Consider the following 27,339-nt stretch of genomic DNA (forward strand, 5'->3'; position numbering starts at 1 on the left):
CTGGGAAATAAATTATGCAACACTACATCAACCAAGCAGCAAATCCTACTGAGAAGGAACGCCTGGTACTGCTGCTCTGGGACAGATCAAGATTACCGCTGTCATCTCTACACTGGCTGTATTAATTGTAACTTAGTTTTAGGATCTTGCTTACCTCCCCAACCTCCGCTCCCTGAGCGATACTTCACTATCACAGCCCGCCTCCCCACGTTTGTTTCCAATCCGATCGGTGGGGCACCGCACACCGATACGTATTTAAAGGCCAGCGTGACCTCGCAGCTGGCCCAAGCGCCGAGTCCTAGGGGAGGGCCCTCCGCGAGCGCGCCCCCTCAGAGAGCGGGAAGCCGGCACCAGCCGAGAAAGAAGGAAGGAAGGGACGGCCCTGCGCTGCCCCACGGTACCTAACCCTCACCCGGCAGAGGGCCAGCTCTGCCTTTGTGCTGCTGCTGCCTCGGCCGCTGCTGCCGCTGCTGCTGCTCTGTGGCAGAAAGTAGTGCCGTCGCTCCCGGTCCGGTGTTGCTCCGCGGGCAGCATCGCTACGCGGCGGAGGGGGTGAAGAATAGCAAGTAGTCCCGCTGGAATGCGACAGCGGCGACCACCCCCCGCCGCCTCTCCTCACTCTGCCCGCGGGCGGGCACCGAGGAGGGTACCGTGGTCCCCGCCCTCGCCCAGCCCAGCCAGGCCCGATCCCGCCGTGCAGCGGACCCCGCCGGGCTTTTGTCAGCCGCGGGGCAGGCGGGAACGTGTGTGTATGTGTGTGACCGCCCGTGCGAGAGACGGTTGCGTGCATCTGCCCCCGCCCCTCCGCCCTCCCGCTCCCTCCCTGACGGGGGAGAGGTGCTGGGGGGGGCGGGCACTGCTCCAGGAGCAGTCCGGGCGCGGCGCGGGGAGGCGGAGGCCAGGCCGGGGGAGGAGGAGGGCTGTATCCCTGCGCCTGTGCGCGCCCGGCGGAGGCGGAGGCCGGGAGAGCTGAGTGGTAGGGGTGGATGGGGGAGCGACCGCAGCAGTTGCGGTGAGGCGGCGGCGGCCGGCATGGAGGGCAGCGCCCGCTCCCGCGGCGGCGCGACCGGGCAAGTGGCCTGCTAGGAACCGGCGAGGGAGGAATCTCCGCGGCCGCCGTTCCTCAGCTTCCCTCCTTTTACCCCCCCACCTCCCCTCTTCCCCGCCACCTCCCCCGCCCGCCTGGAAGCATGAACTGGCAGCGGAGGTGCTGCTCCTCGCCGCCGCCTCCCCGCCGGTGAGAGCGAGGAGGGAAGGAAGATGGGGGCCGTCCTGCGCAGCCTACTTGCCTGCAGTTTTTGTTCGCTGATGAGAGGTGAGCGGGGAGAGGGGGGGAAAAGTTGCCGGGGTGGCGGCGAGGGGCCATGTTTGGGCGTGCGGGAGGGGAGAGGCCTGGCTGCCGGCGGGGCGCGGGGCCCGGCGCGGGGGCAGCGTTCTCCCAGCCGCCGTGCCTCTACGCCAACTTCCCCGCCGGCCCGCACCGCACCGAGCCCCCGAACCAGCGCCGCTCCTCCCGTCGCTCTCCGCACCCGGCCCTGGGAGGCAGCAGCTCGGCCACGCCGGTGTCAGGCTGATACCTCTGTTAGTATCGCCAGGCTCCTCTCCTTTTCTCCCCCGTGAGTGGCGCTTCACGCTGCCGGGTGCGGAGGGGAGCGCGGAGCTCTCCAGGTATCCAGCGTGTATGGGATCTGGCGTTTCAGTGAGCCCCTCCTCGCAGCGGAGTGAGCGTGCGGAGTTGTCGAGAAGGGCATGAATGCTGCATCCTCTCAGCTGTGCTGGCTCTGCGCTGGGACTTGAGAGAAGTTTGTGTTTCACTGGTGAACTGCCACGGGTGTTCATACAGCTTTAAATCGGCAGTCGAGTGCCTTACGGGGGGATGTCACTTAAAGTAGCTGAGGATTTGTATTCCGCTTCTCTTCTCCACCAATATTTTTTTGTCGTGTAAGGCACAGTTGGTATGACAGCCGATTTCTGGGGCTGGGTTTTGGTTTCTTAATGCTATAAACATAATTACAGTAACTAGTTCTCTGCATTCAGTCTTTCTGGGAAGAAATCACCTGTAGTGTTTACATCCATCGCTTTGCCATTTACTCGATTTTTTTCATATTAGATGGGGGAAGAGGTTAATTGCTAATACTCAAACACACTTTGGCTTAGAAAATTCATCAACACTAGTGTGTTCACATGAAAGCTAGACTAAAGGTGGCTTATGTTGAAGTAATTGCTCTGTCTCCAGTTGCTCAGTACTCTGGAAAACAAAATTTTTCCTTTTCTCCATGCCCTTTTTTTTTTCCCCCTCCCTCCTGTGCATCTGTTTGCCATATTGTATCCTGTTTGCAAAGATGCAAGTATCCTTATAAATGGGCTGTGTGTTATTTCAAACTCCTGTTGTGGTGGTTAAACCCCAATTTTCAAAAGTTAAGGTGTCTCAACTTTTAACTGAAGTCTGGAGCATGGAGGGGAACCATTTCCTGACAAGTTCATTTTATTACGTACTAATTGTACCTGTTCTTAATAAACCATTTGTTTGGCTCTCACTTGCTGTTCAGCCTAGTTCAAATGACAGCACAGAAATTGCTGTCATATGTAATGTCATGTAATATTGTCACTGTAATTTCTTCAGATTAGTCTTGCAGTAGTGACTTGTGCTTTTGCAAATCTTTGTATATGCTTAATAAGACACTTTGAAGAAACTTTCAGTGTATAAACCATCTGGACTGTCATTTCTCATCTCTTGTTTTTGTCTATTGCCAAGGACATTTGTATCCAAACAGTGTTTTTTGTTTCTTCTGTGTTCAAGGTCTCTTGCTGTTTGATCACCTACCTGAATTTGTAATCTTCTGTTTGTGACATGATAGTAATTTTCCTACTGGCTAATTGTTACCTTAGGTAGAGATAAACAGCAGGAACAGCTGACTTCTGAAGAAACAAAAAATCAGATTTTAATGCATGCATCCTCCCTAATAAACAACATCTATGCAAGTAGAATTGGTTTGAATATGATGTGTTGAGTTCAGAAGAGGTGTCAGCGGTTCCTTAATGAGACAGAGGCAGTGCCAGCATGGGTATGAATAAGTTTATACATGAAAGTAGAGGTGAAGTTATGCAGTTCACCATTTGGTTTTGTGAATTTAGTGCTGAGAAGGATGCCAAGCCAATGGTGCTGGAGTCTGAAACTCAGAAAATGTCAAGAGTGTGTGTTTGTGGATTGCAGCAGCCTCTCTGCTTATAGAACTAGCCTCCCTGTTCTCATGGACTTGTAAACCTCTGTCCATTTGATTTTTATTCTTTTTTTCCAACAGCTGAACTGTGATCATTAGTCTGAGGAAACTATGGTGGATTCATTTACCAATGTGGAAAGGAATAAAACTGGTAACCTGGAAGCTCAGTGCCCCATAAACTAATAAGGACTTGAAGTACCAGGCCATTACTAGTCAGAAATGGATGCACAGGGCAAGGCATGTGTCTTTCAAAGTTGTCCAAGGACTGCCATAATCCAGATCCTACTGACATTTTCAGGGCAGGTGTTTGGATTTCTAAGAGGCAGGAGGTTAACTGTCATGAAAGCTTGATGTGGTTTGTTTTTTTTTAATTTTTCCATATTCTGGCTGATGGAAGAAAGGGTTCACTTTCCTGGAATCTCTTGACTCCTCCTCAGAGTCTGGTCGCTGTTTTCTTGGCCCCTGGTTTGATTTTGGGGATTGGGCTTCCTCTTCTCTGGCCATCTGCAGTACTTCTTGAAGCTGCTCCCAGAGAGGGTACATGTGTAGGAGTGAGTTAGACCTTTATGGAAGCTTTGCTGTATTCTCCATGATAGCTGTGAAACCAATGAGGATCTTGTTTGATAATTGCCAGTTTGAAAGGGGCAATAGCAGTGCCATCACATCAGTCAGGGAGCTGCAGATAAGTGTGAAACTGAAGTTTCAACTTTTTAATAAGTGATAGAGAGTTCTTCCTCTGCACTTATTCACAGCTTACTTCCAGAAATAACTCTCCAGTCATCATGCAGTTGCTGTTTTGTTTTGGTTTTAAACCATGATCATACAGACAGTGCACAAAGCTCTTGTTTGAGTAGGAATCTTACAAATGATGTTTGTGCAGACAAACTGAATATTGCAGACCTCTGCACTTAAGGTCAGTTAGCCAAGAGATAAAAATGCCTCTTTGGTAATGCGCATTTTAAAATTGAAGCTTCCCTCTTATGCATTCAGAGGAGGGTTTGTTTTAATCTCTTGTTGTTTTAGTATTGATACTGTTTTAATTCATTTTAATTTGTTGCTTGCGTTTGATAAACAGATAATCTTTGCTTTTTTGTAACTTTTAGAGAGATTTGCGGGTAGTTTAGGAGAGCTTAGTGTTCAAGACTTGCTAAGTTGTGACTGGAGGTGTTTGCACATATTTTTCTGCTAGAAGTCAGAGAGGGGGACAAGGGTTAGGCTTTTTACTTCTGAAGCACTCAGGCTGGTGATGAAGTGTGGCATTTCCAGCTGAAGCTATGTATTTGCCTTCAGGCAAAGGGTCTCTTTACCTAGGACTGTACAATCCTTAGGTTTGACAGCGAGACTTGGAAAAATATATATATATATATTTGTACTCATCATGGTTTGTTTCTTCACCCAAGCTTGAGTCAACTGTATTCTAGTCATGTTTTTTCATTGTATGATTCCTCAGAAATCACTGTGCCTTTGTCTGCCGTGATTTCCAATGCATTTTCCTCTTTCATCTCTCCATAGAAGAGTCTGAAGTTAGTGTGATCTAAGGTGTTACAAAATCCACCATTATTTTAATAGTTTTTGAAATTGTGTTTCTGTGATATAGTTCATTTATCATCAGATTGCTGTAGCTGTTCTTTAAAGCTGAAAAATAAGGACTTAAAAAGTTTGATTGAAGATTTTGCTGTGTCTTGGAGGTAAGGTGAATAGCATTTTTGGTAGGGTGCATTGTGCATGGAGGGAAGTTATGGTATATGGTTGAAACTGTATATCTGGTCAGAGATGTGTGCAGATGATGGGCTTTTTGTACCTTTCAGTGACATATTCAGGTGAAAAGTCTTCATGTTTCACACCAATGCTGCTTGGAGGGGCATTAACCATATTGATGCTTCTTCCTTTTCCCCTGGTGAATTGATTAAATCTTCATTCCCTGAATTCTAGGTAAGAAATTTGGCTAGAAGCTGTAGAATGCATAGAGGAGTGGGTTTTGTTTGTTTGTGGGTTTTCTTTTTCTGAGGAAGATAGGTCAGGATCTGGAGCATAGGAACATTTTAAACTCTGTCTTTGGGAGCTGGAGAAATATGATTCCTTTGGACATCTGTAATCCACCTTTATGATGATGTCACATCTTAAAAATGCCAGCTTTACAAATAATCTGCTGCAGTGCATGTAATATGGGATTTACTTTTTAGTTCAAGTCAAGTAGAGCAAAGATGATTTAATTTTTTTCCTTCTGAGCGAGTGGGGTAGGGGAGGAAAACAGGGAGAAACAGGTCTCAGTTTCTGATCTGTCACCATTCATCTCTGCAGCCAGTCTGCAGACTTAAACACTGTATTCTTTGTCCTCAGCGTATTAACTTCATTAATTTGCTATGAGAAATGCTAAGTACTTGGGTTGCTTTGCTTGGTGGCTTCTTCAGAAGAGTCCACTTTCTTGTACTACAGGGAGGGGTATATGTTACTGTTGAGTGGCACCAGAAGCACAGTTACTAAAGCTTTGTTGCATGGTTTTGGCTGAGCTGGTGGCTGGAAGCGTGCTCAGCTATTCCTCCAGGTTTACTGCTGGGGAGCCCTCGTGCTTCAGCCCACTTACCTGAGAGAGATTTGGTTAGTAAATTGTAAGTAGCTGGTGAAATTTTTTGCTGCCACCCACTTTGATGGCACACGGAGGCTGTGCTTCCAAGGCAGTTGTGGCAGTGAAGCAGAATTTACATTGGTAAAGGAATTTCCCACAGATGGACTTTACTGATAAGTGGTGTAAGTTGCTTGGAAAGACGTGGGGGGATGCAACTTCCTTGCAGACTTCAGGGATGGTCCATTCACCTTCATAAAAAGGAGTTGGCATTGTTTGCTTAAAAGTTGAGCCCTTGAACCTACACGCTATGGCTCGCCAAGGGTGACTGTTGATGTGCAGACATGAGGTTTAGGATGAGCGTGCAGTGAGTACATCCACTTCTATGCTGAGTGCTTTGTTGTGCTGGCTCTTCTAGAGGGTAGCTGTTGTTTGGTGAAAGAAGTATTCTCTAATAATAACTTATATTTTTTCAACTTATACCTCATTTGTGTAGTTTCAGGGTGTATGCCACTTGCAAAGTTACAGAATGAGCAGTGCTCTAAACAAAGAAGCTGTGTCATTCTTTTGTGGTAATTGTCTGAAGATTGGAAGGAGAAAGCATTGCATTTCTAATGGACTGTACATAAATACTGGGTATTGACACCCTAAATATTAAGTAACTTCTACAGATATATATATTTGGCAGGCAAGCTGACATAGCCTTCATTAAGCTCTCTAGATACTCCTGTAGTTCATAAATATTTATGGAAGGAGACTTACAATGTGAACAGGCTCAATATTTGCTCCACATCAGTAGAACTTGGTCTGTATGCAGTGTTTGCAAGTAAATACGAGTTTGTTGTCATTTCTTCTTTCCAATATGGTCTCCTATGAAATGGTTATGAAAATAGGGTGGGTTTTTTGTCTCCTTGTGATTATCTTGGTACAAATATTTCTATTTCGATGTAATTGACACAGTCCTCTACCAATTTTGAAATGGAGTCAAACTTACCAGTCTACGAATAGAAATACTGCAATACTTTTTTCCCTTTGATTTATAATACGCTTTTAAGAACATACCATTCAAAATGCAGGTTAAAAGAAGCAATGGTATTAGTAATACTTTGTTTCCTTTGCAAAATGTTATTAACTATTTGGGGAAAGCAGCATATCAGTTTAAAAGGTGGAATGCATCTCGAGCTTCATTATTTATACAGACAGAACAATAAGGAAATGTTTTTAATATAAACAGACATGGAAAATGGCAACATTTGTAAAGATTTTTTTAGTATCTTGTTACAGGATCAGATTACCTAAATAGAATTACTCCCTTGTGATATAATCAATGTGGAAGAAATGGTATTATAGTTTTAATTCTGTTTATAAGGGCCATGTGTGAGCTCTTGATGTCAGATTTGAAAAGTAATCATATTTGAGACAGAAAATCTTAACTAGCTATATAATTTTGCTTAATCAAAAATCATTTGTTTTCCTTTTCTATGATACTGAAATGTAATTTTCTCCTTTATATTTTTTCTCTTTCTCCCCCCTCACCATCTGTTCCCAGAGGAAAAACATGGTTTGTAAGTTTATATGTTTTTGGTTTTATTTAACTGTTTGTGCCTCCAGAAGTTCTCAGTAATAAGCATTCTCCTCTGTTGTCAGAGTTGAGGCTTCTAGAAGGTGACTGATGTGTTTGCTTGAATGTGGAAGGTAACAGACATGGAAGGGGTTGTAGAATTTCAGTTTTTTCCTTTGTTATTCTGTCAAACTAGAAAATAAACTCTTGCTTGTTACTCATAGTGTTAGTGTTAATTAAAATGTTAACACTGTGGAAATCCAAGAATCCTCTTGACTACATACAGATTAATAGAGTAGGATTATAAAGAATGATAGAAGAGTAGGCATTTGTAAACCTTGTAATGACTCTTGCTATGTCCGTTTGGAAAAGGCATTGGTGCTCTAGTGACTCAGAAACTTAAGTGAGGCTCAGTAGCCTTTACACTGTAGATTATGGTAAAATTCAAAAATTCAAGTTGGGTGGTTTTGTGTTTATTTATTTTTCTTTTGGTTTCTCAGAAATGAGTCCTATTCAGTGTGAAAAAGCCTGGGTTGTTTAACTTTTTTCAGGGGATCCTGCCTGTGTGTGTGTGTTTTGGTTTGGTTTTTGGTGTTTGTTGTTTGTTTGTTGTGTTTTTTTTTTTTCCCTTGTGTCACTGCATCTAGTGTAAGCCTGTTGAGTTTACATTAATAATGCTGGGATGTGAGTGGCTTTGAGAGTTATAAAAAGAAAGTTAAAATAAATCACATAGTTTCAACTGTTTCAAAGTTATTGCACATTTTATTTTATTTTTTTTTTTTTAGTTCTTGAAGTATGTGCACATCTTTCCTTACCCTTTCAAAACAGTCCCAAACTGTTCCTTTGAACTGGGATTGTTATTTATTATATTAAGCTGTAGTAAACTTTATAGTCCTAAGAATTTGTCTGTTCAAAGTGTTATTTTAAGAACTTCTTTTCACTTGCAGTGTATTTTCTTTCAGTTTTCTTACAAAACTATTTTCTAGTTCAGTGTGAAGCCTTCATATTTTTGCAAAATCGTTGAAGCCGTCTTATCTTAAAGTATTTTACCTGCTTGAGAAACAAAATCTGTGAACTTTTATCTCACACTATAACAGTTTTTTTCCATACAGCTTGTAAAAAGTCATTTAAGGGAGTGCCTATGAACTTCTTGTGGATGTGGAGAAAGACTTTGTTAGTTTGAACGTAAACCAGTGTGTTGCCGCTCAGTGCGTGTACTTTTGAAAGTACTGTTTTGAAACTGTTAGCAATCTGGGTGAGAGCCCTTGGCTGGACCTTTTCCCACATTGTGCCTGCTGATATAGCTAGGGTCCTCCAGCTATGGGAGGCAAGTGAGCTGGCAGGACTCCCAGGGCATTCTTGACTGGATATGTACCCCTGAACACATGTGCTGTCCAGGCTGGAACATATATGTAATGAACTGCAAACATTCCAGAACAGCAACAAACTTTGGGGCATTCCTGTCTCATCTTGCCAAGATGAACAAGGTGTTTATTGTGGCCTTTAAACTCTCTAGGCTTTAGGAAAAGGGCTGCCTCTGTCACAGCATCACAGTGTTGTGTCTTAGTGCTCTATTTCAGTGGAGGGACTCAATCGATGCAGTCTTTCAACAGCTTCATGATGGGTATGATAGAGGTTTTTGGTTTGTTAAAAACGTTGTAGGAAATGATGATGCTAGAAGGTGTAAAGGGCAGTATTTTGTTTCAGTGGGATCAGGTAGTCTCATCCATCATAGTACAGCTTCAAGTTGGGATTGCAGAATATCATCCCCATTCAGATGTGGGACTCTAATTGGTACAGTATAGCCAAACAAAGCTTCTTTTTCTGCATGAGCAAAGGTGTGTGCTAGGGAGAGCTGTCAGAAACATACCTTGCAGACAGGAGCAGCTTTGTGGCAGTCTACATGCCTACTAACTTTCTCATTAAACAGATTGCGTCGATTTAAACATGGGTGTTCCCGGTAAAACTACGGAAGTATTGCCAGTGTGCATGGAGCTGGTATTTAATCTGCAGTGCTGTGTTATTTTCACAACATTTTGAGCACTCATGGAAGGCTATGAGAACACCTGAGGAAACAGGAAGTGTTATGTTGAGGTTCTGCAGGCATGAGTGTGGCTCATGGTAGTACTTGGTCACACATCCCTAGATCCTTCCTGCTTTCCAGAGTCTGCTTCTGGCCCAGGGAAGTGTATGGCACTGAACAAACAATATATTCCTATTTTCTTGCAACCTTGTGTCTCCTTCTTCGAAGCAGCAGGGTGATGGAAGAAGGTGATAGTATTCTACACAAAGCAGCTGCAAGAAGGTGTCTGACCAGAAAGCATAGCTCTTTCCTTACCCTAAGTTGTTGTCAGTAACACAGATTCAGCATTTAAAGTTACGAAGATGTCTGCTACTGAAGCAGTGCATTTTATCCCCATGAAAGCACAGTGGGAACAACTTCAGAGTAGGAGAGTCAATGTTATGGAAAGATGGCCAGAGGGTCAGTGTGGGTATGCTACCTAATACTAAGAAGAGACGTGCTGTGCTAATTTGGAAGCAATAAATACTGGCTCTGTGGCTCTCTTGCTGACAGGATGAGTTGGTGGGTGATGCCTGCCATTCAGAAAGTTAGTTGCCTGTCATATGCTATAGTTTTTGGTGTACTTCAGTCGTGTGTGCTTTTACTATACTCTTTCAGGTCTGTTGGCTTTTTATGCCTGGGCCTGGTATTTTTATCATTCCCTGTACTCAGTTTTTTTTTAATTATTATTCATCCTCTCATTCTTTTGCCTCTGTCCTTCTAGCTCTTTAATAAGAGAATTGTTTTCCAACTAATGGTAGGAGATTGGTGCAGAATCCAGGCACTGTTGTTGTTGCTTGGTGTCTTTGTTTTTGCACTAGTGTGGTTTACTCATCTCATTCACTAGTGAGCCTGACTGTTCCTATGACCTTTTGAGTTACCATCTGAACAGCCCTTGGGTGGCTGTAGCATGTGGAGTACACTTCAGGTTAGCTGTAAGGAGGAGCTGTAACAAGCTTGGGTTGCCTCATGCTTGTTTACTAAAGTCCTGTTTGCCTGTTGTGTCCTGCAAGTATATTTGTGAGAACAAGGAGATTCAGAGAGAAGAGAGCTCATCCAGTGAAAATGGAATGAAGGCTACTGGTAAGCCAAGTCAGTTCATTAATTTTTGTAAAATATTGTGTGAAATTGTGATTTGTGTGGAATAAATCAGTAAAACTGCTGTGGTGGAGAACTTGGTGCAAAATCCTGGCCTGCTGCTTGCTGCTGAAACTCCTGTATTTCCTGGTGATTTTTTTGTTTGTTTATTTGAAAATCATAATCTTTGTATGAGGTTTCCTGAGGCTGGGTCCCTGCTTTTGGGGGGAGTTGTTTTCATTTGCAACTTGCCTCTCTTCTGATTTGATACAAGTTTCCCAGGCTTTTATTCCCACTGCTACCTCAACTTTTTCCTTCTTGCTCCACCAAACTGAGCAGCCAAACTCAAACATTCATGGATAACAAGTAGACAGAATTCCTTATTAGCATAATCAGTGATGAAGAAACTTGAAACATGGGTAGTGAAGGAAGCGTCCTCACAACTGGCAGTCCCACAATCCTTGTGTCAGTCCAGAGACTTACGTTCTTGTATTGGTTCTCTGTGGGACATCTTGGGAATGGGAAGCCTTGTATTACATATAAGGAGTTTTTAGTTTTGAGGAGGTTGCAATTAATGCAGTTTGCTGGTTATCTGTGCCCACTTAAGTGCTTTTCCTTCCCTGTGGGCTGAATGTGGGTGCATATCATTCCATCGAGGCATCTGGCAAACTTTGCTCACTGTGCCTCATCCAGGGCAGTGTGTATTTGCTTGGCACATGTTATCAGTGTGTCTGCTCTTTTCCAGTCCTCATGTTTGCCATCCTTGTGGCAGTGTGCTTGGCAATATCAATTCACTTTTAGATGCTCAGAGTTCTCCAGCAAGATTTTTAAAGGGTGGTGAATTTTCTTTTCCCAGCTCAATGACATCTTTGAATGTAACAATCCTTGGGTTTCTTACCAGTGGACTCCTGCATAGATGTTTCTTTCTACAGTGTGTCTGGTTTCCTAGTATTCCTGGCTGGGTCACACTGGGATTCTGGGGAAGCTTGCCACAACTTACAGTGGGCACCTGTAGTCTGGCAGGTCCTGTTACTAAACTGGAGGTTCACAAGAAACCGGTTCAACTAATTTGTCAACGCTGATTCGGTCCTCCCTTTGCCATGTGTGCTAGTACTTATGACTTTGTTCTGAACTGGTTCTGTATTATGGCTGGCTAAAAACTACTTTTTGGTAGGTGGGGGCAAAAGCATGATAGCCGTTTGCTGGTTTAGTTCCCTGCATTGTCTCGCTGTGGGACAAGTGCAGGTGCCAATGCAAAAGAGATGTTGGGAACCAACACCTGAAAGTGGAGCTGGGGAGAAAGGATGTGGCTGCATCTTGAGCAGATCCAGGAGGCTGCCAGTGACAGGGGTGGGGGGGAGAGCTGCTCCCCCTTCCAGCTCCCTGCTGCTTGCCTTATGTTAGTTTTGGTGTTTGCTGGACCACTTCTTGCGTTAATTCAACTCGCTAACCCAGTCAGACCTTTCACTGAAGTAATGATTTGAATCAGCTCAGGGAGGGGCCCTTAACTAAGTGAAGGGGTAGAACAACATTGTTGGGGTTTGGGAAAATGAGGCTGTGTTAATTGCTTTAACCAGACTAAATTCCATGTCAGTGAAAGAGAATGAGCATGCTGAAGGTAACACTGACCTCATGGCACCCAGAGGTGTCATGGATCATTGAAAGTGGAAAGGGAGCAAGCAGGAACTTGTGGAAAAGGCCTCTGGACTAGTTAAAGGAAAGCATGACAAATTCTGACAGCTTGCAGTTGCCACTTCAACACAAAAAAATTGGAAAACATTTTAACGGCTCTTTTATGTTGGTTCATGGCTTTGTGTTCTGTGGGCTGCAGCATTCTTAAGCCAGTATCAAAGGCTCACAAATCAAATGAACAAAGCAAGACTTAACTAAACAAGTGTTAGGGAAAACAGACTTGGGGTATCTTGGGGATTAGCAACTTTCAGTATGCTCAGGAGAGAGACAAGAGTTGCAACCAAGAGCTGTTTGGTACAAGAACTAGAGTTGGGTGGTAAGGAGAAGGATGCTGATGCAGAATTCTAGTTGTAAAGGTAAGGTAACAAATTAATTTAACAATTTAATATTGAATGTGGTAAGCTTATGGAGGGTGTTACATGAATATTGGTGTTAACAAGCTATTAGGCTCAGTAGTGACCCAGTATTGGCAAGAGTTTCTTATGATTAATTTATTTTTTTTTTATTGCAGTTCAAATGTGTTAGACCTCAAGTTTTGACTTTTGTGTGCTTTAAGCAAATGTTTGTTCCTGCTCGTGGATACCAAAAGAGCTTATTTTATAACTAAGCATAGCTTTTATTAGGTACTTTAATTAGAAGGATAAACTACCCTTAGAGCTCTCAGGTGATAGAGGACACAGTGATATTCATTGCTGTTTGAGTTCTTGATTTCAAAGATGAGTGGGTTTTATTTTACTTTCAAAAACGTGTGCTTCTCTCAATGTATCACAGTTTGTTGCAGTTAATGTGTTTTTATGATGTCTGTAGAAAGGGGAATAGAAACTACAGGTAAAGAGTTCAGCTTAAAACAAAATAGATACAAGTTGTATCTCTTTGTCCCATTTTAACCCAAGCTGCAAAATAGTTGCCTAGCTTTGAGCTTCTCTTGCAGTTCTTGCCCTTGGTTATTAGTGTAGTTCATAACTGAGTTATTCAAAAAAGCCATCTTTACAGTGATCTGTGCTTCTTTTAAAGTGAGTTGTATGGGGCAGAATGGGATTTTCTGCCACAATTTTCTTTTTGGCATTGCTGTTCGAGTCAAAAAAATGGCAAAAGTGGCGCTAGGTACTAATGCTGCCAACTTCAGTAATTGCATTTTATAGGATATTGAAGCCTTCGTGTTTTTTGGGAAGGGTTGGGCTGGGGGTGGGGGTCGGGGGTCGGGAACAAACCTGGTTCTTATTATTTTGGTGATACATGCTTCATTCCTGAATGTTGCAACAAATTGGAAAGCTTTATATCCTCATCTGCCGGCCCTGCAGGATGTGTTACGAGTTGCGGCTTTGAATCAATCTGTGTGAAGCTACACATCCTAAGTGTAGCTGTGTTTCTTCCTAGCCATCGTTCAACTAGCTTGTATCATTCATGAAAAGGTTTCCTCCAGTTCTTCCTCAGCCAGCTCTGAGCTCCAGCAAGGAATGAATAACCTATGCAATGCGGTTGTGTTAGGCTCAGCAGTGCCTTCAGGCCTCGGTGATTACACTTGACATGCCTGGTGTTCCAATTCAGTGCATGCTGTGTGCATGGGTACTCTTGCTCCGTGTTGCACATAATAATGGATTCTGTACTTATTTGTGCATGGATTTACCTTTTTTCAAATGCTGGGCATGCTGTCTTATTAGAGAGAGCTCTGCCAGTTGGCTGCACGCTTTCCTAGATGACATTGAGCTGGCTATTAACTAGATTTTTTTATGTTGCAATTGTATGCAGGCTTTAAAAAGTAGAGGGTTTTATTGTGTATCTATTTTCTACCACTTGCAGTTTATTTAATACTTCTTTTCTGAAAATGCAGTCACCATTAGCAACCTGCTCTTCAAGAAACTGCTGTAATTAATTTGAAATCTTCAGGGGATGGGAAATTATGCAAGGAAGGAAAGGAGGTAGAGAGTAAGGTAATAAACCTACTTATTCTGCTTTCTGATTTAAAGGAGTTTACCCCTTCTCCATGAAAATATCATCTTTAAATATTTTGCTGCACAATAAAAAATCTGGGAGGGGTGAATACGAATTAGCAGTATTAAAACCAAGAAAACTCCCTTCCCCACCTCCTTCATTTTGGTAACTTCCCATTTAAAGACTTCCATAAGTAAATTAGTATTCAGTGTTTCTAAAATTAGGATGACAGCCTAAACAATTCACAAAACACAAACAAAAAAACACACAAAAAACCCTAACAACCCCTTAAAAAAAAAATCAAACCCAATAAAACAAAAAAGAAAGAGCTTCTAACATATATAGCAGAACTTGTTTATTTGGAGGTAGAACTTCTTAGGTCCCTCAGCTTCTCCCAGTGCACATGTGGGCAATGCCTTTGATAGTTTTGTGGTAATGAGGTCTTGGAAATTAGCTTTTGAATTTTCTGATACCTGTGTTAGTATTTCTGATTTCAGTGTTTCTCATACAATGAACTGAATCCTTTCTCGCAGTGTAGCCCTTGACATTATTATCCAACCATGCACATCTTTGGCTCTATAAATGTAAACCCTTTGGTTAGAATATACATACTGCTTGAAGTTTAAAGTGCTCACCTATGCTGACAAATGAATCTGCAAGATTTTTGTTGAAGCTGGGTGATTACAGGTAGAGGAGCATTTAGTATGCCAATCAGAGTATGTATCTCAATGCTGCTTGTACAGCCCTGATGTAGAGTGGCTGAGTAGACACAGGAAAAGGTAGAAATGCTTTCTGATAGTGGATGCAAAAGGATGTGATTGTCTGCTTTACACAAATGTAGTGTTTTTCTTAGCCTTTTGCTGAAGTAGGCATGAGGCTGGAATTTCCATAATGTTATATGTAGCTTGTGGTTAAGGACAATTAAAAAGTCATATTACCCTTCAGAAACTGTTTTCATGGTTACTTCTTTTCATTAGTTATCTTGGGTGTTGCGTGTGAAGAATATACAGATGGTTGAAGCTGATGGAGTAAACAAATAAAGCATGTAGAATAGAGGCTTTGTATTAGAGAAGTAAACAGGAGTGGTACAGCTGAGTTTAAAAGAATTTATGTTGTCCATTCCTATAGATTTTTTCTCCCTAACTCCTCATACCAATTGTAGCACTTTAAAGCAACATCTGTCTCATGCTATGCAATTCATTTTGCATTTGATTATATGTAACATGTCCAAGGTATATTTCAGAGAGTATCAACATACAGGTGGCTTTGATAGCTTGACATGAATTAAGCTTTGATGGAAGTGGAGTGTATATTACTAAATTATGGGGGGGGGGGGGAACCGGGACGGGGACGACGACGACACAATCTCTGGTCAAGTGGGCCAGCACTGAGTGCTTAGAAAACTGCATTACCCTTGTCTTTCAGATTCTTATTTAAGCATCCTGCTCTACAGAACAGTGTCATTTGGACACTTCAGACCCCCGTTTGCTTTGTTCTCTCCCTTCTTCTTTAATCTTAGTTTAATAATGCACAGCCCAGAATAATGAGCTGCCCATTATGAGGTAACATCTTCAGCTGAAGCACTGTTGAAAGGCTGAAGGTCTGTGCTATCTAGTCGGACTACAAAATGTCCCCCCACCTCTTAATTATTATTTTTAAATTTCTTAAATTAGTTGTAGCCTGAGGCACCATCATGGTGCAAACTATACTTAATATGAGTGGTGTTAATGCATCTGTCTATGCCCCCACCCCGATTTCTCTCTGTATAGCTGCCCCGCTGTTGCTGTACGCAAACCGACGTGATCTGCGACTGGTGGATGCTGCGAATGGAAAGGAGAATGCCACGGTGATTGTGGGTGGCCTAGAGGATGCAGCAGCAGTGGACTTTGTGTTTGTGAAGGGGTTGATATACTGGAGTGATGTCAGTGAAGAAGCCATTAAACGAACAGAATTCAATAAATCTGGGAGTGTACAAAATGTGGTCATTTCTGGACTTCTGTCACCTGATGGGCTGGCATGTGACTGGCTGGGAGAGAAATTATACTGGACAGATTCTGAAACAAATCGGATTGAAGTGTCTAATTTAGATGGATCACTCAGAAAAGTTTTGTTTTGGCAAGAATTGGATCAACCCAGAGCAATTGCCTTAGATCCTGCCAGAGGGTAAGTCTTTGTTAAAATATAATAATTACAAATATTAAAACTTCTGATAGTTTTTGTTTGTTAAATGAATGTGAATGAAGTGACAGTACTGTTTTGGAAGTTATCCAAGGCCATTTTTTTGGAAGTTATGCAAGGCCGAAGGCATTATTTGCGGCTCTCTATTAGTGTGATTTGAAAACAGTCTGCATGTCTGAAATTCATATTGGTTTGTGAACAACTAGGAATCATCAGATTTAAAGAAAAAGTACTAGAAATTCATTTTGGCAATAGGGCAGAAATTGAACAGGAATGGAATAGTTTTAATGTAGAACCTGATACGATCTGCTTGAAAGGCCATCAGCTGCCTGTGAATAGGCTTGTACTTCTCTGCAGTGTCAAGTAACAGGATTTTTTGAGTTTTGTTCATTGTTAATATTCATGCTTTATTGAAACGGCCAAAGAAATGTAAGAAATCCACATACTGTATTAATAACAATTTGAGACACATTTTAGCACTTAAGGGTTCCTGTCCTGACACTTGAGGGAACTTTTGTTTTAAGAAGCCCTGTGCTTTGGCTTAGCCCATTCTAGAACAGGTCAAATTCTTCCCAGCTCTCATTTCAGTCCCTGGATATGACTTTACATGGTAATCTTTTTATTCTGTTCTTGGGGCAAAGCTGTCGTTGCCAGAAAAACTAAATTCAGTAGTGGTTTTGGTGATGTTATGTAAATGTCTGGCTTGAGGTTATCCCATGGCTAGTCACCTTTGAAAAAGTGACTGGCTTTTCCCAAAGTGGCAGTCTAATGGAATGTTCCTGATGCTGTGTAATCTTTTGATATTTTTATTAATCTGCAGTATAGATCTTACTTATAATATCTTTTTACATGAACAAGCAGGAAAATGACTATTGTACTGCCATTTCACATTTTTTTAGTCAACTTTTTCTGGGGGAGAAATTACTGCATTATTTCTTTGGAGAGGGAAGGGCTGTTTTAGCTGCTTGCAGCTCTTTTACATAATTGTGTGTTTGAGTCTTTTCCTCCAAAAGAATGAAGTCTTTTTGTAAAACATGGCTTCTTTCCCAAACTTCATAGAAATATCCTATCTTGAATATTTTCTTTCACAGTTTCAATAGGCCTTTGACAATATATGAATAGGGAAGTTGTTTCTTTTGCATTACTTATATTTCCAGCTCTGGAAGTGGGAAAAGCATCTTTTTGCTATCTCTTTACAACTTATAAATTTCAGCCAATTATAGCATTAGTTTTATTTTATTGGATTCTAAAACCATTTAAGAATACAAGAAAAGATGTAACACTCATGTTCCTTCCACCCACCATCTGAAAACTGGGAGAACTGAGGAAAACCACAGAGTGTTTCTGATTTGGCTTGTAACCAGAGAGACCAAGGTTCTTGTTAGTTAGGAATAATGTACTCCTGTCTTTTTTTGAAGAGTACTTGTATTTTCCAAGTATGTACAGTAATACAGATCAAAACTAGATGCATACTCTTGCACTCTTTAATAATACTTTAAACAAAGAGGGAACTACAAGAAGAAAAATGAAATAGATCAAAAGTAAAGTGGATTTGTAAATTTTTCCATACTGATGATTTGTTAAAGCAGTATAAGTAAACAATGTGTCTAGATTTAAAGCAAAACAATTTAAACATTGCCCCTCCCCCCCAGCTCTAACTCCCTGTTCTCCAAAACAAACAAAAAAATCCCAACCAGGGAAAAAAAACAACCCTTCAACAACTGTAAATGAAAGGCAAAGTCCTTTTTTTTTTTTTTGTCTAAATCTTTGTAGAGGTCAAGTACTACCGAGCTTTTGTATAAAGGGTATATTAGGAAGATAATACAGTAATAAACCACTTTGTGTCTTGCCACACTCCAGTTGCAAAAAATTGCAATTCTTGTATACAGTTTTATGACAAAAAACTTTTCAGGTTTTATTCAATCTGATTACATTTCAGAACGGCCTCCAAAACTTGAAACATAAGTGGAAAGGTGGCATCAGCACAGGGATGTAAATAAATAAAAACTAAATCCCAAACTGGTTTTGCATGCATGCTTCTTTCACTAATATGTACATTTTTATAGCCCTGTAAATGTGTTTTGGTTTCACACTGTTGCCTGGCAGACAGTGGTAGGAATAAAACATAAAAGGATCTAAGAACAGTTAATAAAATCTGAAAGTTGGAAAAGCAAAACTCCTCTCATTTTCCTGCAGTCTAATCCATCTCCTATTATGTTCAGTTGATGATTATTCCAGATACAATTTTAGAAACTCTTGCAATTCAGGAAAAGAAGTGATTTAGCAGCCAAATTTACACTAATGTCATCATTACTCACAAGTTCAATTTTTCATTAAAGTGTATTTGTCAAGTGTAGTTGATGTAAAGAATTTTTCAAATGTGCTACAGTATCAAGCATCAGTTCAGCCTGGGAGGAGTACAGGGATATTGTCCAGAAAGTTTGGGATTAGGTCAGGAAAGCTAAGACCCAGTTGGAATTGAATCTGTCCAGGGATGTGAAATACAGTAGGAAGGGCTTCTATAGGCATGTTGCAAACAAGACAGACTAGGGATAATGTGGGCCCTCTCCGGAAGGAAATGGGAGAACTGGCTACCCTGGATTTGGAGAAGGCTGAGGTTCTCAGTGAATTCTTTGGCAAGTGCTCTGGCCACACCACCCAAGTTTTGGAAGACAAATGCAGGGACTGGGAGAAAGAAGACCTTAGGCCCACTGTAGGAGAGGATCTGGTTCGAGACCATCTTAGGAACCTGAACATGCACAAGTCCATGGGACCTGGTAAAATCCATCCGCAGGTCCTGAAGGAGCTGGCAAATGAAGTTGCTCAGCCACTGTCCATCGTATTTGAAAAATCATGGCAGTCAGGTGAAATTCTTGATAACTGTAAAAAGGGGAATATAACCCCTGTGTTCAAGAAGGGGAGATACAGACCAGTCAGTCTCACCTGTGTGCCTGGCAGGATCATGGAGCAGATTCTCCTGGAAACCATGCTGGGGCACATGAAAAGCAACGAGGTGGGTCGTGAAAGCCAACATGGCTTCACTAAGGGGAAATCCTGCCTGACCAATTTGTTTGCTTTCTCTGATGGGGCTACGGAACTTATGGACAGGGGCAAGGCAGCTGACGTCATCTACCTGGACTTGTGCAAAGCTTTTGCATTTGTCCCACATGACATCCTTGTCTTTAAACTGGAGAGACAAGAATTTGATGGATGGACTACTCAGGGGATAAAGAACTAGCTGGATGGCCACATGTGGGGATTTGTGGTCAATGGCTGAATGCCCAACTGAAGATGGGTAAACAGAGGTGTCCCTTAGGGCTCAGAGTTGGGTCTGGTCATGTTCAACACCTTTGTTGGCAACATGGATAGTGGGATTGAGTGCGCCCTCAGCAAGTTTGCTGATCACACCAAGCTGTGTGGTTCGGTTGATACACTGGAGGAAAGGAATGCCATCCAGAGGGACCTCAACATGCTTGTGAGGTGGGCCAGTGCCAGCCTCATGAAGTTCAACCAAGCCAAGTGCAAGGTCCTATACCTGGGTCAGGGCAATCCGAGGCACAGCTACAGGTTGGGCAGAGAAGAGATTCAGAGCAGCCTTGCAGAAAAGGACTTGGGGGTGTTGGTTGATGAGAAACTTAACATGAGCCACCTTCAGTGTGCACTCGTAGCCCAGAAAGGCAACTGTATACTTAAAAACTTCATAGAATAATAGAATGATTTGGATTGGAAAGGACCTGAAGATCAATTAGTTCAACCACCCTGCCATGGGCAGGGAAACTTCCACTAGACCGGGTTGCTCAAGGCCCTGTCCAGCCTGGACTTGAATGCTGCCAGGGGTGGGGCATCCACGACTGGGCAGTCTGAACCAGTGCCTCACCTCTCTCACAGTGAAGAATTTCTGCCCTCTTTCAGTTTAAAACCATTATTTTGAAATGAAATGTGAAGAACAGTATAAGCTAGCACCAATATGTAGACACAAATAATGTGTTTTCTTGGCTGTGTCCCACATAGACAAAATTGTTTCAGTAACACTGATGTTTTTAGCAACCTGTCTGCTCTGAGATACTCGGTGGTTGTTCTCTGAAGGTCACTCACTACTCAGTGCTCTTAGTTTGGAAGAATATGATTGGACTCTCTCAGACCATGTTACAGCCACAGTGGGGGCAATCGAAGAATTAACTTGTTCGGGTAGCCTTTGTTAATGCTACCAAAACCAACTGTTAATTGTGTGTGAGGATATATGTGTAAACAAAACACTGGAGTAGAAGTTAGTCTTGGTTCCCATGTCTGTTATCAATAATAACAAATGCAATACACTTACTAGTAGAAGCTATTTTTCGTTTGGTAACTGAGGCACAACAGCCAAGTCTCATTTTTACTCTGGTATTTTGTCTAGGAAGCAATCGGGACCTAAAATGTCTAGACTTCTCTTACTGTGAGAAGAATGTACCAGCTCCTGTGTACATTTTGAGGTTTGAGCTTCTCATTTCTTATTTTCATGCACTGTAACTTACTTCACTTTTTTCTATTTTAGTTGTTTTGATACTCAATAAAATATTGTGTGTGTACCAGTAAAGAGGAGAAGGGACATCAGATAAAGAGGAAGGGAATGGGGTACTTGCTCAGCCTTTTGAAGTGAGTTAGGGGGTTCAGAACTGTTTCAGGAAGGATCCTTGGTCCTAGTCATCGTTTCTGAAACCTTTTAGTCCTGACCTGTGTTAAACATGAAATCCTCTCAGTGGAATCAGCAGCTGGGAATAACACATACTCTGGCACTTTTAATGTTGACTTTTTGCCAGGGGAAGACCAGGTGTTAGACCACCAAGTGCAGGAGAGCGCCAGGTTTAGGAACTGCTCACATGAAAGCTGAGCAAGTGGAAAAGAGGTTTGTCTGCTTCAGCACTCAAGATGAAAAACAGTAAAAAAAAGGCATACCTGTTCAGATTCTTGCACAAGTACTGTTTGAAAATGCAGTATTGTATATTTGTGCTCCTGTTTTCTTGTTATTTTTTTAAATCTGCACAGCCCTTTTGTCCTCAGGGAAAAGACTTCATTATCATCATTACAGTTCCTCAGAAATTGCCTTTCAGACAACTTGATCAGCTTTCTTCACAAGAAGCGCCATCAAAATGAACTAGCTTTTCTCACTCCTAGATGTATTGTTCACTGCAAAGGGAATTTTAAGTGCTTCGAAGAAGTGCTGACTGATTGCTTACTTTTCAGGACATGTTTTAAATCAAGTGACTCTATAGAGTTATCTTAATTGTTAAGCTCTTGTAAAGCTTTTGGGTTGTAAAGGTTTTCAGTTAATGAATGGAATTAGAGTACAAAGAGCTACAACAGTTTTTATGACAGCTGAAGTTGATTTCTGGATGAAGTACTTTCTGCATGTTGGGGAAGATCTTTGGTTTTAACATGTGCCTCTCCCCCATCAGACTTCTCTCTTATTTTTTATTTTCATGTGAAGACTTTGCAGGGAATACATGTAATACTTAGCTGGCTTTCTTTCTAGAATTACTTCTTTTGTTTCTTTGCAAGTTGGGAACTTGACATCTGAGCATGTCAAACACAAAAACAATTGTACAGGCCTTACATCTGCACATCATAACAAAAGATTAATGGAAACTGGTAGTGTTTGTTGCCAAGTGGTACATGTTATACAACAATGTAAGGAAAGGAACATGGACAGTTCTAATAACAATTACAGAATCTTTGATTTTGCTGGAAAAACATACTGAAAATAGAAAAAGCAACCAGTTCGGCGAAGGGTGTTTTGTTTGCATGCAAGTTAGTATTATATAAAATGGCACCTTAAATGTAAATTCCAAAAATAATGCAAATAACTGAAGGTTTGCCTTCTAGATTCTCTTGCTTGATGCCACCTCTCCCTTCAGAATATTGCTTCTGGCTGAAAATCCTTCTGCTGCTCCTCTGCTGATACTAACATCTTTCAGAGGCAGCAGATTTAGTGCAGTCAGCTAATTGTTTGCTGTGTAGCCTGGCCTGTGCAGTAAGGAGTTAATTTTGAGGTTTTGTAGATGACTTATATGTATTAAGTATTAAGCTGATATGAAATCTGCAGACTCCTGTGGTGTTGGCACAGAGATTTATAAGGCGTATTTAATCTTTCTTCACCTAAGGAGGTTCTATTAATCAGATGTTGTTGGTTGCAAATACATAACTAAATTCTGTTAACAGCTAGGATATTAAACCAAAAGGTATTTTTTTGTGACTTAAAGATAATGAAGATAACACAAAGATAGCAGTAGTCTTGCAGAGGCTGTTCTGATGACACTGTGTCAGGAGTGGCTTGCTTTGCCTCTCGCCCTCCATGTAACTCTCGGAAGTTCTGAAATGCAGCACCAGTGTTGCTAGCAGCTGGATGATCCTAGCACAGGGACTGCTGGGTGACCTGAATCTTTAGGCATGGGAGACTGTAAGTCAGAGAAGATTGCCTAGGCCAGAATTATGCTTCATGCTTCAAAACCTAACAGTATGCAAAGCAGTGCTTCATCCTGCAAGAGGCTAGCATGACATGTGAAATGTCCTTTCCATCTTCTGCCCCAGAACTACTGCAACTCCCTCTGCTTCAGAAGCATGAGTTTGGGGTTTAGGTCTTGGTCCTGTGAAGATCCTTGTGGCTTCTGGAAACAGGATCAGACACTATTCACTTATTGTAATAACACTGAATATTAATTCTAGGTTTTGGTTTGTTTGGTTTTTTTTATGCCTTTTGTTTTAGTCTCATTGACAGTCTGTTCATTTTGACAGGTTCTTTCACAAAACTGTGCAAGGTTTGTTTGAGAGTTGTCATGTATGGCTCATGTGATACTGGTTTCCTGTCCTGTGCTAGGTTATTTCCATGGGGCTGGATGCTAAAATTGTAAAGGTGTCCTTTTATTGCCAGCTCAGAATGTTAATTTCTTTCTCCTCCTCTCTTTCACCTCACTTGAAGGAGGAGGTGAACGAAGGTAACCAGAAACCCACATATTTAAAACAGAGTGAAGGCTTGCAGCAGTGACCTCTCTTGTAAATCTTGCTGTGCTGGTTTTAGATGTTACTGCCATCGACTGCCTGTCCTCACCCTAGTGCCAGAGGTTGCCAGGAACTCAGAGGAGCACATTCACTAATACATTTAATGTTCAGGTGTTGTACCTAGTTTTCCCTTTGTGCAAGGAGGTGGGAGAGGTTTTGCTTGTTAGAAATCAAACTAGTGTTCATGGAATTGGTTTGTGCAGGACAAACATTTTTCTTATAGACTTAGATGTCTTAAAAGTTGTAGATGCTTTTTAGCTGTATGCAGGTATGAAAATAGCCTTTCTTCCCTGTCTTTGTTTAGTGCTTGGGCTAGAAAACAAGACTGTGGACTGGCTACGTTGAGGGCTGTGCTTTCCTTTCTGCCAGCTTTCCTGTGAATAAGCCAGTAATGTCTTGTCAAAGCACTAAGTTCACTGGCTTTTCTTCACTTTGTGTCTTCAGTTTCAGACTAATTCCAGGGAGGCGTATGAATATGGTATGTTAAATGATTGTCTGTTGATAATTCAAGAGGATGATTTGGCTGTCCCTTAATGTGAACATCCATGCTGCAGTGATAAGAATTAGTAAATTTTATGCAACTTGCTGTAAAGTATCAATCTGAACTTCAGATATTTGCATGCAGTATTTGTTTAATAGGTTAGAGCTAAGTATTTAAACTGAGGTAGTAATTTCTGGTCTGCATGAATAACCTCTGGTGATGATGAGTCTTTGGGCATGCTTCTGTTTATCTGCATTTTCAGTCCCTGCAATTATAATTTAGCATCTAAGTCTAGACTATGAAGACCTGTTGTATTAAAAAAATAAATAAATAAATGAATTGTGAACAAACAAGTTTTCACTAACAAAGTTTTGAATGAAACTTTGTGCTGGGTGAACACAAGGAAAATGATTTGTAAAATCATGATTTTAGACTCCTGGTAAGTATCACTAGCCAGACGTTCATTAAAAAATGTTTGTTCACACACTTTAAAAAAAAATTAAAATAATCCTGAGACAACTTCTAGTAACTGTTAACAGGAAGTCAAAAGGACCGTATATTAATTTCCAGCAGAGTCATAATCTGATACATTGTTCATTCTGCGTTCTCGCCAAAGAAATTCGAAGTAGCATTGCTGTTGAGGAAATAGGCTTTAAAGGAACATTCAAGCTATTTCTGGGGAAGGGGCCAGAGTAAAAAAAATTAAGTAAATAAATATCTTCCTCTCCCCCCAATATAACTTGCATAACTTGGCCATGTTTGTCAGGAAATCATTACTTCTGAATCCATGACATCTACTAAGACTTGTAGGAGAGAGCTTTCGGTTGCTCACTAAAACCATTACAGCTGTCTCAGCTTAATAACTGAAAATTGCTGCAAGAAATTATTTTTTATACTTCATCTGAAGGACGAGTTTTGTTTGTATGCTCTAGTATTTCAAGGCAGGGTATTTTGGAGGGTTTTTTTTTTTTTTTAAATGACAGTGAGTCTTACTGACAACGTGTAAAAAGCAGATCTGCAGCAGAAGAAATGTATTGGCAAAATTAGCCTTCAGCAAGTACAGCTCACTTCAGCGTGGTTTAAGCTTTTTTTTGTCCCTCCTGGGACCATCATCTTCCCTTTCTAAATAAGCTTCACTGCCAAAACCGTATTTTCTGCCATAAACTGAGATTATACTGAGATACACAATTCTTGCTGTGATACATCAGCCAGCATATTGTACACTTGACCAGTGCATTTGCAGCAGAAATGTATAATCACTGGGCCACAGTGGAAAAAGGGGAGTGTGGTAGTGTCTGGCTTTATCATTAAGGAGTCTGCTTGTTCATGGGCTTGTGGAATGTGCAGATGGATGGAAGAAGGAATACTGGAGGAAAAAAAATCCTTATTTTTTTCATTTAAAATCAAGAAAGGGTTGGTTGGTTGAGGGTTAGGTTATCTCCCTTTGCCCCTCAGCATTTTGGGTAGTGACTGAAATATGTCCATTTTAGAGCTTAAAGTTCGGTCCAAACTTTAGACCAAAGGTTTTGATCTGCATTGTAGAAGATGGAGCAGAAAGTCACCTTTGTTTCTCTGCAAGAAGTTGATCATTGGATTTATGTTGCTGACAAGAAAAAGATTGATTTATGGCAGGCTCATTTCTTGAAAAAAACCTTATAAATCCACTTGCTGGCATGATTTGAAACAGACTGATAATATTTTTTAATTAAACTGTGGATTAAGTTTGTTTAAAAAATGAAAATCATAGCACTCAGCTGTTTGAAAGTTCAGCATGATTAACAAAGTCCATAGAAGAACCATTTTTATTTGGCTGGAAAAAATAAGGCTATCCCTGTGGAGAATGACTGTATTTCAGTACTGTCTTCTCTGTAGAGTGGTCAGGTAAAACATCACAGGATAATGCATTGTACAGAGGACTTTAAGCAAATGCAGCTTTTACAGCATTTGCATTTGCTAAAAAGCAAATACACTTTTACAGTGCAGCTGTTACGGAAGGAGGACACACTAGGGACGTAAATTGTGAGGTAACGTAATAAAATACCTAAAAAAGTGTTTCTAGAACTTGTGTGGTGACCCCAGGACAGGAGAAGATGGTTAATGTTATGGTCAGTGTGCGAGGGTTCTTTGTTTTGCCTGTATCTGAACCAGTACAATACTAATGTTTCAGGATCTATGTACAGAAGGCCTGAAAATGAGCTGAGCAAAGAAAAAGTTAGTGCTTTGGATTTCTGTTTGACACTTGGAGAAAGACTTACTACTTCTAACTCTTTGTTGTATCCGTGTGGTTCATGTGGTGAGTTTCTGGTGTGTTTGTTTCCTTGGTAGGGGTTGCCCCCTTACAGGCTTTTTTTAAAACATCTGGCCCAGTTGTGGGCATTCCCTCATAAGAGAAACAACAGAAAAACCTGAACCTTTGTCTGTGGGAGCAGAGTCTCTTCAGATGGACCAGTGATGCTGTTCCACACTAATGCTCTAGATGTTAAATAGTGTGCTTTAAATGCATATGTGAATGCATATGTGTGGGTGAGAATGTATATGTAATATGTGGTGTCTGTGTCTAGTTAATTGTATTGTATATTTGGAACATTCTAATTGTGTTGTACCTTAAAACCTAAAACACAGACAAGCAAACTCTCCTAAACATCTCCTCCCTCTTTTCCCTTTCTCCCCCACTCCCCCTTCCCAAAAAAACCAAAAAAACAAACAAAACAACCCCGAAACCAACCAACAAACCCTAAACCCCCATAAATGTGGAAACCTTTTGTTGTTGTTGTTGGACTGATGAACAGAAATATAAAGAATAATAACACATTAACACTGTAGTTTTTTAATTAGAATCCTTCAAATACTCACTTCTTTTCCTTAAGAGAGTGGTATCTATTCTGGGCCTCCCCCCCTCCCCCAGGGTTGTTTAACACATACTTTACACTTTCATTTCTCATGGGAGCCTTGTCGTTTCTCACTTTTACATCTTAATTCCATGTTTCAGTATTAGTTGTATTAAGTTTTCTCTGTCACTTCAAGTAAGAAGCGGTAAAGATAGATTATGCAGCTAAAAGCACTGTTAAGTCAGAGAGCTTTTTTTCCAAATAAATCTATGTAAGTGTGAAATTTATTTTTCTTATTTAAAGGATAAGTATGATCTCTACTCTAGCAGGTTGTTAAAAATTACCTGTAAGCAAAACTGCCTTGCAAATTAAGCTTGCATGATTCTTTTGCTGTGTATTGTAGGAATGCATAGAGACATCTTCAGTTCTCAGGTAGAAGGCTCTTTTACTGAAAATGCATTTATTTGTCATAGAATAAAGCTGTATCTTATATCATCATCTAACTTTTAGGTTAAGCTCTGGAAGACTTCTGAGTAAGCTGTAATGAAAGATGCAATTTTGATTTTGCTGTTTTATTGTGATAACCTGACACACTATTTTAAACAGCATTTAATATAGTGCTTATTGTGGCCAGAAGTGATGGCTGGGGGTTCGGACTGTGAATTTCTGTTGGCCCCAAGACACGCATAAAAGTAGATGCTTGACTGAC

The 27,339-nt window shown here is 41.3% G+C and overlaps 1 protein-coding gene across 2 annotated transcripts in view; it reads left to right on the plus strand.

The window, feature by feature from the left end:
* The first annotated feature begins 763 nt into the window (after positions 1 to 763).
* LRP6 (LDL receptor related protein 6) overlaps positions 764 to 27,339 on the plus strand; it is a 127,867-nt gene continuing 101,291 nt past the window's right edge. For both annotated transcript variants that reach the window (XM_057426423.1, XM_057426431.1), the window contains exons 1-2: positions 764 to 1,315; positions 15,878 to 16,271. In XM_057426423.1, the coding sequence (XP_057282406.1) occupies positions 1,261 to 1,315; positions 15,878 to 16,271 (449 nt within the window). In that variant the 5' untranslated portion in view covers positions 764 to 1,260. The remainder of the gene's footprint in view (positions 1,316 to 15,877; positions 16,272 to 27,339) is intronic.

This window comes from Pezoporus wallicus, unplaced genomic scaffold (genome assembly GCF_028554395.1).
Source record: "Pezoporus wallicus isolate ANWC-B61680 ecotype Strahan unplaced genomic scaffold, APGP_CSIRO_Pwel_v1 scaffold_3294, whole genome shotgun sequence".
Classification (NCBI taxonomy): domain Eukaryota; kingdom Metazoa; phylum Chordata; class Aves; order Psittaciformes; family Psittacidae; genus Pezoporus; species Pezoporus wallicus.